Source organism: Nelumbo lutea, chromosome 3, assembly GCF_056320005.1.
Source record: "Nelumbo lutea isolate HS-2025 chromosome 3, American lotus-T2T, whole genome shotgun sequence".
In the NCBI taxonomy this organism is placed as follows: domain Eukaryota; kingdom Viridiplantae; phylum Streptophyta; class Magnoliopsida; order Proteales; family Nelumbonaceae; genus Nelumbo; species Nelumbo lutea.
The window spans coordinates 28,547,324-28,560,990 of NC_142686.1; the positions used below are offsets into that span (position 1 = coordinate 28,547,324).

Genomic DNA, 13,667 nt, shown 5'->3' on the forward strand with positions numbered 1-13,667 from the left:
ATGCAAATTTTATACGAGATAATGCAAAACTGCAAGAAACAAATGGATGCAAAATTTATATCCGGTTCAGACGGGTTCGGCCTAAGTCAGCAGGTCCAACCATTTAGACCCGATGGGATGTTAAAACATTAATATCTTCCGGTAGACGGTTTTAAGACATTAATTGCAGAGAATCTTGTCCAGCACCCTTTCCTCATTTGCTCTGCAAGCAAGACTGCCTTCCCCACTTAACCGTTGGCAATGCTAAGTTACTCAGTTCTCAACCACACTATGCTTCAATATGATCACGTCCATAGATTCCTAATACAACGCTTTAACCCTCGGCAGCATGCTATTATTATAGAACTAGTATACTACCAGATCAGGAGCTCCCCAGATAACAACGAAGACTCAAACTAGAGGAAGAAGGATTATCGTAAGGCCACTAAAAGTCGCCGGTAGTGGACCCCACTCACAAGCCACGTGAGAGACCATAATCCTCGTCTTTATCGGATCTCTTCTCTCTTTTCTGCGCGCGGACTCTTCTCTCGGCAAGCCGAACAAGAACGCACAGGACGTACTTGTACAATTTAACCTCCCAACCCACCCATATTTACCAATCCGCCCCTCCACCTTTGACTTCAAAAAGTCGACCTTTTCAACACTACCACACTCCAACGAACGGTCAATGATTTTACTCATCTAAACCAATCGATTCCTATCCATCGGCTCCAGAAAACATAGGACCCACATGGTGTTACCTGTCATGATGGTAGGGAGTGGAACAGTGGGTTAATAAGAACGTGCAAGTCGCTGTCGTTGGAGATCCTGAGAGTTGAGACAGCGAAGAGTGAAATTCTTTTGGGTGAAACAAGAAGTATGATATTATCCTAGGTGCGGAAATTTCATGAGTCATCATCATCAGTTGGTCTGAGATGAATACTGGTATTCCTGTAAATCTGGGGGTAATGTTGGTCAAATCAGGAGAGACTCCACACTTAAACTCCACCTGTCCGACGACGACGAAGGGAAGAACCGGCGGAGGGCCTTTTTTTTTTTTTTTTAATTGTTTCGTGCGATTTCTTCTTCTTCTTCTCAACTACGACCTCGACATTCCCTCGCTCATTTTCTTCTTTCTCCCTGCGAGACCTTCTCTTCAGTTTCTTGTGATCCCTCGTCGACGAAGAACACGAGAAGATATCTGTAGAGAGGGAGAGGGGGAGAGAGAATAAAGAAACGAACTCGAAATTCAAGAGAGAAGAACCAGAGGATAGAGAATCATGGACGAAAAAACCGCACCGGCTGTCGAACCAACTCTCTACGAAGATGATGAGAACAGCTTGAACAATGCTTCTTCCACCAATAAAGACCATGGCTGGCAGAAGGTTACCTACGCGAAACGCCAGCGAAAGAACAAACCCTCTGACTCCGCTGGCGATCCCGGCAAATTCCGCCCCAACGGAGTCGTCGTCGTCGGCGACAACCCCAACGTTTTTCAGTCTCTCGAAGAACAATCCAAGGAGCGCCGCCGCCGTGTCGAGGCTCAGAAGGCGGCCGCGGCTGCAGCTCTTTCCGAGCCCGTTCCCAAACCGAAACACCATTCTGACGATGATGGCGATGACAGCGATGGCGAGGTTGCTGGTGGTGGCGAGAATGCGGCCAGTGAAGTGAAGAAGCCGAAGCAGAAAAAGCCCAAGAAGCTCAAGGTTACTGTCGCCGAGGCGGCTTCCAAGATCGATGCTTCTGATCTAGCAGCACACCTTGTTGACGTTACTGTATGTTCTTAATTCTTGAATTTTGCATTTTTAATTTGATTTACTCTGATCTGTCGCCTAATTCAGTATATGATCTGTTAAAAGTTTCGATCTTTTCTTCATAATTGACTTTCTGGATTTAAAAAATATAATTTTCTTTGGCGTAGGCTTCATATGAATCGCAGCAAGATATTCAGCTAATGCGCTTTGCGGATTATTTTGGTCGGGTATTCGCTTCAGTTAGCGCAGCTCAATTCCAGTGGACCAAGATGCTCAAGGAGTCAACGGTTGCAAAAATCACAGATGTGGGTTACTGTTGCCTCCTTATTTCAGATGTATTGTTACTTTTTATCCATACATGAGAATCTAATGGAAAAGGGCAAGAAGAAATAATAAGAAATTTAGGGAAGTTTTGCGAATATTTTTATGGGAGAAGGTTCAAATTCATTGTAATGGAGGGAAAAAAGTTTTATTTGATAAATAATTTCATGAGTTTTCTACATGCATGCTTATATTTTGTATTGCCATTTACCGGAAAGACCTTGAATTGCTTTTTAGCACTACTAGTTTCCATTATTAATTTTTGTAGCTCGAGGATTTTCTTATTCCCTCTATTTATAATTATACTATTATACTCGTTTGTGATCAATGCAAAGGGTTTACTTAATATCCAGTATATCTATATTTTTTACCTTCATTTACCGGATAGGCTTGAAGAAAACCTTTTTATTCCACTAGTTTTTTTGCATTTACTTGTTTTTATCTTGGTTCTTTTCTGTATTTGTTATTTGTTATTTGTTATCCCCTGTATCTGCATTCTGTTTTTGTGGTTTCGTGCTTAAATAATGTATACTGCAGTTTTAAGTTAAGTACGCAGCAACCTGGAGTTGGATATGGCAGTTGTTGGATTGGTATATGGTCGTATATTGGTTCTGTCAGTCACCTCCACAAGTTGCTTGCTTATCATGGCGTATTTTACCACTTGTAGCCCATCTGTGAATATTTGTCATGCATGCCTAATTTTGACAACGAGTTGAATTAGTAGTTTAATGTTTAAGAGATATTATTAGTTTATAAAATTCTGAATTGGTGCTTATCATGGTTTATTTGGTAACTTATAAGCCTTTTTTGTTTAATTATTGGATGATGTTTGGCTGTTTGATTTTTGAAATATTGATGTGCCCTGACAGTATCGTAGTCCGATGCAAATTCTTACTGACAGGATATGTTCTTGAATTCATACTCTTTGACTAAAGAATTAAGAAAATGAACTGCCATGTTCCTGCAAATTTATTCCACCGCTGGTTAATTTGTATCTCATTTCTTTATTCTATTCATTGTACAGACAGACTTCAGGTATCCACTTTATTTATTTATTTATTTATTTAGGATGCTCAACCACAGTTTCCTCCTCACATTTGGAAGCTTAACTAGTTTGTCAATTTTTTACAGATTCCTTTGTCACATATTTCTGAGGATGTTTATAAGATCTCAAGTGATTGGATAAGTCAGCGATCTCCTGATGCCCTTAGTTCCTTTGTCTTATGGTCACTGGACAGCATTCTTACTGACCTAGCACATCAACAAGGTCCTGTTAGGGGCTCCAAGAAGGTAGTTCATCAGGCACCATCAAAGTCTCAGGTAATTTTCAGCTCTACAATCCTTTTTCTGATGCATGTTTGTGTTTTATGTTGAGCATATTACAATTCTAACAAATTGTGATGGTGCTTTGTTCTTCTAATTGGAAAATGATATGTTCTATTGTTTCTTGTATTATCTCTTTTTCAACTTCCGAAAAACCAGAAAATGCTCATAAATCAAGCATGGATTTTGGAGTCTTTGCAAAGAGCATTATATAACATTAGATGAGATCATGAGAAGGTGTGTCAAATAAAACAACATAGAGAGACTGGAATTATTTTTAAATCCGAAGAACTAAATAAAGTAAGAACCCTGTTACACTTATAAAAAATAAATATAATTTAAAAGAGAAGATCCTTTGAAATTTTCCTTGAAGCAAAGGGCATTATATAGCACTAGATGAGAAGGATTCATCAAATATTCTTCCTTCACTTCCCATTTTTATAATTTCTAAGTGGAGATGCTCAGACAAGGTGTGACCACTGAGTGCAATCTTCTCGCTGTTGCTTTTTAGAAAAATGGCATGCTTGTAAGATCAATCTTGATGTAATTTGAGGGAGTACTTGCGTATTGTCTTATTTTCCTAGAGTGATAGACATAAAATACTTCTGTTTTTTTCATTTTTCCTAGTAAGTGGAACTGGTTTTCCTTTTTTATTTCCTATGACAACTTATGAAAGTTTGGTATTTTGTTAAAGGAAAGTGATTGCTATGATACCCTCTGAATCTAGATCTTATATGCACTTAGACTGGGTTTCCTATGCTGCATTTTTATAATTTGGCTGAACTTTGGTTGTTGTTTCCCTTGAATTATCCTGTTGTTTATGCCTGTTAGAATTCAGGTCTGCCTTAGAGTTCGGCCTGACTGAGTTCAGTTATGTAGAAGAATAAAGAGTGATAGAGAAAGAGAGAAAGAGAGAAAGAGAGAGAGAGAGAAGAGAGAATTCTGGTTCGAACTGAAAGAGTCAACCTAACTTCTCCCAGTCAGCCAGTAAGTATTTATATAATTATTAAAACATAACTAAAAAGACTTATGTGCCCTTACTTAAGTTAAGAGCACATGTTTCAACACAACATTACAGATCAGCAACATCAATCAAGGTATAAAGACAAAAATACTCCTACGCTAACACTCCCCCTCATATACTCACCAGCTTGTTACATATGTGGTCCACTCTTCCCCGACTCAAGCCTTTTGTAAATAAGTCAGCCCACTGATTTCCTGTATTAACATGTGTAGTGTCTAGCTCTCCATTCAGTACCTTCTCCCTCACAAAGTGACAGTCAACCTCAATGTGCTTGGTTCTTTCATGAAACACTGGATTAGAGGAGATATGAACTGCAGCTTGATTATCACAATAGAGCTTCATTGGAGTGTTAATGTTGTACCCTACTTCCTGTAGAAGGTTCCTTAGCCACACTAATTCACAAGCGGTATGCGCCATAGCCCTATATTCTACCTCTGCACTGTTTCTTGCCACAACCGCCTGCTTCTTACTTTTCCATGTCACCAGGTTACCTCCTAGAAACGTGCAATAGCCTGTAGTAGACCGCCTATTAGACATAGAACCGACCCAATCAGCATCAGAATACCCTTCTATTTCAAGTTTTCCCCCACTCTTGTATATCAGACCGCGACTCGGGGGCCCCTTTTAAATACTTCACAATTCTCAGAACTGCATTCCAATGAGGAGTCAGAGGTTTTTGCATGAACTGGCTTACCACACTAACTGCAAATGAGATGTCTGGTCTGGTAATGGTTAGGTAGTTCAGTTTGCCCACAAGTCGTTGGTATCTGCCAGGGTCTTCAAACACTTCACCCATATCACTGCTTAGCTTGGTATTTGTGTCCATGGGTGTTTCAGCTGGTTTGGCACCCAACAAGTCTGTTTCTTATAGCAAATCAAGCACATACTTCCTCTAGCATAGGTTAATCCCATACTTGGATCTCACTACCTCTATCCCCAAGAAGTATTTCAGTTTACCCAGATCCTTTGTCTGAAAGTGATCCTGCAGATAAGTCTTCAGCCTATCAATACCAATGTTATCATTCCCAGTCATAACAATATCATCTACATGCACCACCAACAGTATTTTTCCTCCCGAAGAGTCATGACTAAATACAGAATGGTCAACTTTGCACTGTTTCATGCCAAACTTCTTTACCACCTCACTGAACCTACCAAACCATGCTCGAGGAGACTGTTTAAGCCTATATATAGCCTTCCTTAGTCTGCACACCTTACCATCCTCCCCCTGAGCAACAAACCCTGGAGGTTGCTCCATGTAGACCTCCTCGAGTAAGTCACCATGCAAAAAGGCATTCTTGATATCAAGCTGATATAGTGGCCACTCATATATGGCTGCAAGAGAGATCACAACACGAACTGACCCTATCTTAGCAACCGGTGAGAAGGTCTCTGTGTAGTCAATGCCATAGGTTTGGGAGTACCCTTTTGCAACTAATCGCGCTTTCAAGCGTTCAACACTACCATCAGGCAGATACTTAACCGTATAAACCCACTTACAACCAACAGCTTGCTTCCTAGGAGGAAGAGCAGCGAGGTCCCAAGTATGATTATGATGAAGGGCTGAGAGTTCTTCTTCCATGGCATGGGACCACCCTGGAGAGGCAAGGGCTTCCTGGACATCTTTAGGAACAATAATTGATGATAACAAGGTAACAAATTGGCGATGGGAAGCGGAAAGGTGAGTAAGAGAAACATAATTAGAAATGTGATAAATGGTGCAAGTACGTTTACCTTTCCGCAAAGCAATGGGTAGATCAATCTCAGATGCCAAGTGGGGGTCTGGTGTCGGATCCGTCGACGGAGATGTAGCCGGAGGAGTAGTAGCTGGTGCACGTGGGCGATGTGTATACACATGACGGATAGGCGGACGTTCAATAGGTGGTGGCACCGGAGGCAAGGATTTGGTCACAGCTGGAACAAAGGGAGGAGGATCAACAACGGGAAGTGGAAGGGAGGAGGTGATGAGGAGGAAGAAGCATCACCATACCCCAAAAAGAACGGAGTAGACTCAAAGAAATTGACATCAGCACACACAAAGGACTGTCGAGAACCATGATGGTAACACCTATACCCTTTCTGGGTCCGAGAATAGCCAAGGAAGATGCACTTGAGAGAACGGGCATCAAACTTGTCGTTTCTAGGACCCAGATGATGGACAAAACAGACACACCCAAAAACTCTCGGCGTAAGAGGGAAATGAGACAGAGGGAAACAAGACCTGAAACGGAGACTGACCATCAAGGATGAACGTGGGCATCCGATTAATCAGAAAACAAGAGGTAAGCACTGTATCACTCCAAAAAGGTTTGGGAACATGCATGTGATGCATTAGGGATCTTGCTGTTTCAAGGAGATGGCGATTCTTTCTCTCAGCCACCCCATTTTGTTGTGGGGTGTAGGTACACGAGGTCTGATGTATAATGCCGTGTTGGTCCAAGTATTCCTGAAATGATGAGGATAAATATTCGCGGCCATTATCAGAACGAAAAACTTTGATGTGGGTATCAAATTGGTTACGAATTTCAGCATAAAATTTTTGGAAAATGGTAAACAGTTCACTTCTTTCTTTCATTAAATAGAGCCACGTCATCCTTGAAAAATCATCCACAAAAATAACAAAATATCTGTATCCATTATATGACATTACTTTATAAGGACACCAAACATCTGAATGAACTAAAGAAAAAGGACTCGACACACGGTTATCAACCCTAGAACTAAAGGGAACACGATGGTGTTTCCCAAACTGACACGACTCAATCCAAAACAGAAAGCTGACTCAAGGACGGAACCAAGGACTTCAAGACTTTGAGCGACGGATGACCAAATCGGCAGTGCCACTGGAGAGGAGAAAGAGATGACTGGAGAGCTGTTGAAGTTCTACCACCACCACCGTCAAGATAATGCAGTCCACCTGCTTCATGCCCTCCACCAATCTTCATCCCCGTCTTGAGATCTTGAAAGACACACATAGAAGGATAAAAGGTAATGGAGCAGTTAAGTGATTTGGTCAGCTTACTAACAGACATAAGGTTAAAAGGCAATTTAGTAACATACAGAACTGATGAGAGGGATACAGGATTTAGGTCAACATTACCAACACTACAAATTGAGGATGTGGAACCATTAGCAAGGGTGACAGATTGTGATGTTGAGCAATGAGATAAGGAGGAAAACACACATGGAGTTCCAGTCATGTGATCGGAGGTTCCAGAGTCAATGATCCAGGGATTGGGTGTAGATGCCAGACAAGCCATACCCGAGTGAGCAAAAGTCGCCGTGTTCTGCTGTGATTGGATAAATCTCTCATATTCATCATGGGAAACACTCACCATCTCCTTCATGGAATCATCTGTGGATGTAGGAGACAACTGGTCAGATGAATGATTCTCCTGTTTAAAGCTGGAACTTGAGTCACCAGTCGCGATGAGTCACCAGTCGCGACATGATTGGCCCAGGTTGAGGGAGGACCATGTAAATCATAACAATAGTTGATGGTATGTCCATTCATACCACAATGAGTGCATACGTCCTCTACCACGGGCTCCCCCTGAATCTCTGCTCCCAGTACGACCACCACCACGATTATAAGTAGACCCACCATTGCCACTTCGGCCATATGCAGAACCACTACCAACACCACGACCAGACTGAGCTCCCCGAGCTCCACCTCTACCACCACGGCCTCTTGATGCAGCAAAGGCAGATCTATCTAAGATATTAGAGTTCTCAATAGATCCGATAGAAATCCTCCGAAGTCGAGCAAATACCTCTTCTAGGGACGGAAGAGCTGATCCCCCTAATATCTGAGCCCGTACCGGTTCATATTCAGACTTTAGTCCCACCAAAAATCTAGTCACATCAAGCTGCTCTCTCTGTTGTTGCTGAATCTTGACATCAGAAGTGAGAGGATGATAGACATTCAACTCATTACGTATGTTCCTCATGTTGGCATAGTACTCCTCAAGACTCTGATTGCCCTGTTGCAGATTAAAGTACTCTTGATAAAGCTGATAAACTCTGGTTGTATTGTCCTGCCCCGAATACAATTTTTTCGCATGGTCCCACACGTCTTTGGCAGTATCAAGGAACATGAAGTTCACACTAATCCTGGGTTCCATACTATTCCACAACCATGTGATGATCTGAGCGTCCTCTTGCTCCCAATCTTCATACTCGTGAGAGTCAGAGGAGGGTTTCTCCTCTTTGATATGTTTTATCTTCTTCTTTGCCTTTAGAAAGACTTCAACGGATTTAGCCCAAGGCACATAATTCTCTCCATTTAACTTAATGGAGGTCATCTGAACATTCAGGTAGTCTGTAGGCACCATCACACTAGGTTTATAATCATTACTGTCTCCCATTATGTTATCACCAATTCTGCACACTTGCTGAATTCTATTATCACTGAGATCTGCACACTACACACCACTAGGTCACACTTGTCACACTGATTGCAGCACTAATTGTTGCTGGAATGTGTGCTCTTTACACCACAAACCCTGCTCCTACAACTACCTGAAATCTCACTACTATATGATCATATCTCTTCCTTCAACATGCACAAAGAAACCAACATAAACCCTAGCACTTACTGGCCGAAACACTAGCAAATGGTCTGAAACACACCTCCTATTTAATCCATAACAGATATCAAGAACTAAAATCTCTTACCTTATCGCTGAAGTAACACCCATGTGAGCAGGAGAGCAGTCCACACACAACAGCCACACACAGTTCGGCCCTCTATTCTTCCTCTACTAGGAGAGGGCGATCTCAGAAATCACAGCAACCGACCACATACGACCTGACTGGAGGCATAGAGACCCCCAAGGGAAGAGGGCGATCACTCCTTTTCAGCCCTTTCCCTTATCTCCAATCGAACACAGAAAAAAAAAAAAAAAAAAAAAGAGGAAAACCCTAGATAGGGTGCGCAGAGAATGAACCCTAGGCAAGCAAAAATCTAGGCAGACCTGAATTCTAAAAGACCTATGTGCCCTTACTTAAGTTAAGAGCACATGTTTCAACACAACATTACAGATCAGCAACATCAATCAAGGTATAAAGACAGAAATACCCCTACGCTAACAATGCCAAAGATAAATTAGGAGAAAAATGACCCAAAAAAATAATGTAAGTACTTTGTTTATAAAAAAATGTAGGGATTTTTTCCAGAATGCAATTATGATGCACCCCTACTGTTGAAGTGACATAATTCCTTTTTGAATACAGACTTGATAAGAATGTGAAACTTCCTTAGCATCCCACTCGAAGCTAGATACCCCATATTTGCATGTCATTACTTTTCTCCATAAAGCTCCCCTTTCCTTATCCATCCCAAATCTCAATAACCACTTTCCCAATAAAACCTTATTAAATGTTCTCACCTTTCTAAAATCAAACCCGCGATCTTTTTAAGTTCTGCAAACTGTACCCCATTTCACCAAATGATATTTATTTGCATATCCCACACATACTCACAAATTTCATTCTCAAGTTGTTAATCTGTATCCCAAAAATCAAAATGCCAGTGGGTTCCCCCTCCCCAATCCATACTAAGACCTGGGCAAGAAAGCCTACCCAAAAGGGAGATGGCTTATGGTTAAACTGTTGGTTCGATGGTTGAACTCAATATATGCCATGGAGGCTTGGATCTGCTTCCCAAAATCTGTTCCCACATCTATATCCACGGCACATTACAACTGTGCATTGGGAATATTTCCCTTGTCATTCATTGGGAGTTGTTCCTAATACACAATTGTGGTGTTCAATGGGTAGAGATGTGGGAACAGATTGTAGGTAGCAGATCCGGTATGGCCATGGAGTATTAGATCAAAGTGTAGAATGAATAAATTCTTGAATCTTGAACCATATAATTTGAATGTTTAATTCCTTCCTCCCTTCTCTTGTTACAACTGAACCATCTGTTAACTGTTGCTCTACTATGCAACTTGGTCTTAGAATATTATTAAAAATGCTCTGTCTCACTTGTTCTCCATGATGTGTTTTTTACTTCAGTTATGGCCATGGTGCATAGTTTTACCTGTAAACAACGTATCTAGATTCAGAGGTATATAATGTATCTGCCCTGCATCATGCCCTTATAATCAGCCCCAAGTTGAAGATTGATCTGTCATCATTGTTCGCTACTAATCTAGTGCACTATTAACCTTGGAGGAAGTAAAGCAACATAAATCTGGCACTGTATTGTTCGTGACTAAATCACCCCCAAATGAGTATGAAAGAACCTCATCAGTGATTTTGTTGCATTTGGGCAAAGGAAATTATCAAAATAAAGAACCTGAAGGATCTTGGTTTCTTGGATATAAAATTAAAAAAACTACAGCTTTGTCTTCTAATCTGAATTGCTTATTCAGTTGGATGATCCCCTGGTCTGCTAACAGTTTAGCAGATAGTCTAGCTAGGATGGGAGTTAACAAGAGAGCTATGATGGGGAATGCCCGGTCTAGGGAAAAACCTGTTGCTGTTTTCTTTTTGTAATGTATGGAGGCTACGGAGCTGTTAGTTAATGGCTGTTGTATTGCTATTATCCTACTCCAATATGTATGTTGGAGAGTAGTGAAGTATATATTTTCTTTCTCAACAATTTTACTGTCACTTGTCCCAGAAAAGACTGTTGTGAATGTACATGTGTAATGTAATTGCTATTCCCTGGCTATCTTTACTTGCATCCAGTACCAATTTTTTTTTCTGATAATCTTTTACTTTATTATTTAGCATTTTCACAGGTTAATGTTTAATTGATATCTTGAGTTGCAGGTCGCTATATTTGTAGTTTTAGCAATGGTTCTGCGACGTAAACCTGACATCTTAATCAGCATATTGCCAGTATTGAGGGAGAATGTCAAGTATCAAGGGCAAGATAAACTTCCACTTCTTGTATGGATGATTGCTCAGGTAAGAATTGATAATTTGGTATATGGATTTTCTACAAATAAATTGTGTTTATATTCTCTTTATACCTGATACTAAAATCGATTTATTTAGGCTTGTCAAGGAGACTTGGTTGTAGGAATGTTTGCATGGGTACATAACCTCTTGCCTATAGTCAATGGGAAAAACTGTAATCCACAATCCAGAGACTTGGTCTTGCAGTTAGTTGAAAGGTGTGAATGTTTGGTTGAAATATAATCTTCCCATTATATTGTGTTGTGGATCTGAAAGTTTCTTGTATTCTTTGATGCAGAATTTTGTCTGCTCCCAAAGCTCGGTCTATTTTGTTGAATGGTGCTGTCAGAAAAGGGGAGCGGTTGGTGCCACCTTCAGCTTTTGAGATGTTGATGCGAAGCACTTTCCCTGCTCCTTCAGCTCGAGTTAAGGTAGGTTTTGTTAGGAAGTTTTTGTAGGATTATATCATTGAAATGCAATCTGATTGGTCCTGTTATACTGCTAGGAGTTGAAGGCAGTCTTCTGAACTTGTTTCTGTGCAGGCTACTGAAAGGTTTGAGGCAATATATCCCTCCTTGAAGGAGCTGGCACTTTCTGGTGCCCCTGGAAGTAAAGCAATGAAGCAAATTTCTCAGCAAATATTCAGTATTGCAGTTCAAGCAGCCGGGGAAAGTATGTTCCATTTTTCATGGACGCCCTTTATTGCCTTTTTCTTATGAGGTCAGATAATACTTCAGATTTTGACATAGAAAACTCCCTTTTGCAGGCACTTCTGAACTATCCAAAGAAGCAGCTGCTGTTTTTATCTGGTGTTTGACTCAAAACCCTGATTGCTACAAGATCTGGGTAAGCAACTTGAATCATTAGTATATTGCACTTTACACTTAGTGGATGGCTCATTGCTGCTGTATCATGACTTTTGGTCTTTTTCTTGGTGACATGGTGGAAACAGGACAAGATTTACCTGGATAACATAGAGGCGAGTGTTGTCATTCTGCAAAAGCTGTCTGATGAATGGAAGGAGCATTCTGTGAAACATTCTTCTCTTGACCCATTGAAAGAGACTCTCAAGAGTTTTAGACTGAAGGTAAATGTGGATATAATTGTTTTCCTTCAAGTTATATTTATGTTAAATTAAGGAGCCACATCTGATTCTAAGAATTTGGTATGGGTACTACCTAAATTTTTCCTCATCATGTCATTGTTGTGTTTGAATTATTTTTTTCACAATTCATGTCATTGTACATATTTTCATTAAGTAGTTACGGATAAAATATATTATAAGGCTAATTTGTCTAATTTTGGTTTTTTTAGAATGTGAAAGTTTTGGCTAGTGGAGGGGATGCTGGTGAGCAAGCTTCCATCAAGGACGCTGACAAGTACTGTAAGGCAATCTTGGGAAGAATATCACGTGGCCATGGCTGCTTGAAGAGTATGGTGGTGATTGGGGGAGTTGCTTTGGCTGTGGCCATCATGTCCCCAAGCATGGAGTTCTGGGATCTGAGCAAGCTACCTGTAATATTCAGTGCTCCAGAATCCATCTGAGCAAGTTGGTGGCTAATGGTGAATAACAGTAACAAGGCTTTCACAACATTCGGCATAGGAAATGTAAGCAAGTTGGTCCACAAAGTAGGGTCAGCAAATGAGGTATCTATTATATAAGACTTGCCAAGTATCATTGGCTTAGGGGGAGGAGTAAAAAGCTTCATGAAAGTACAAATTGGCTGACAAGAGTAAGGAGTGATGATGAGAATGTTTAGTTCAGGATTTCATTTGCCTCTTCTGTCTTGATTTTTAATGCATTAGATATAGGAGTTTTTCCAAGTTAATTAATTACTTTCTTCTATACATGCAAAAATAATCTTATAGAAATGGTTTCAGACACTGGTGGAACCTATATGGTTCAACCCCGATTCCCTGAGAGGATTTTCATGTTTAATTGTTTCATTAGTTTATGTAGATGCTTTTCTTCTTTTCTACATTGGATGTGGTAGTACAGAATTCTGTTTAAGCTGCACAAATTTCTGCAAACTTGACAGCTACTGCTAATAATTTGGTTCACTGATTGGAACAGTGAAAATCTGGAAATGATTGTGGTATGTGCAGATTTTTTGGTGTTTGTTGCAGGGAGAAATGATTGATGTGATCAGATGAGAATGCTCGCATGGTGAGAGATCCGTATCCCTTGCGTTTATCACTCAATTTATCCACTCTACAGCGGGCATTGGTGTGTAGAGTGGGAATTTTTGACATTTTCAATGTTTGTAACTATGCAGTGGAAATCAGATATCTGCGATTGGGCTTGTACTTTTTCGAAAAAAAAAAAAAAGTGGGCACAAAGGCCTAACCTTTAT

At 40.6% G+C, this 13,667-nt stretch overlaps 1 protein-coding gene across 1 annotated transcript; it reads left to right on the plus strand.

The window, feature by feature from the left end:
* Positions 1–938: 938 nt before the first annotated feature.
* Positions 939–13,292, plus strand: LOC148863885 (uncharacterized). The gene is made up of 10 exons (XM_088974828.1): positions 939–1,754; positions 1,901–2,038; positions 3,186–3,374; positions 11,185–11,322; positions 11,413–11,531; positions 11,612–11,744; positions 11,856–11,985; positions 12,080–12,159; positions 12,266–12,400; positions 12,628–13,292. The coding sequence occupies exons 1-10, from the start codon at positions 1,260–1,262 to the stop codon at positions 12,856–12,858; spliced, it is 1,788 nt and encodes a 595-aa protein (XP_088830954.1). The 5' UTR covers positions 939–1,259; the 3' UTR covers positions 12,859–13,292.
* The last annotated feature ends 375 nt before the right edge of the window (positions 13,293–13,667 follow it).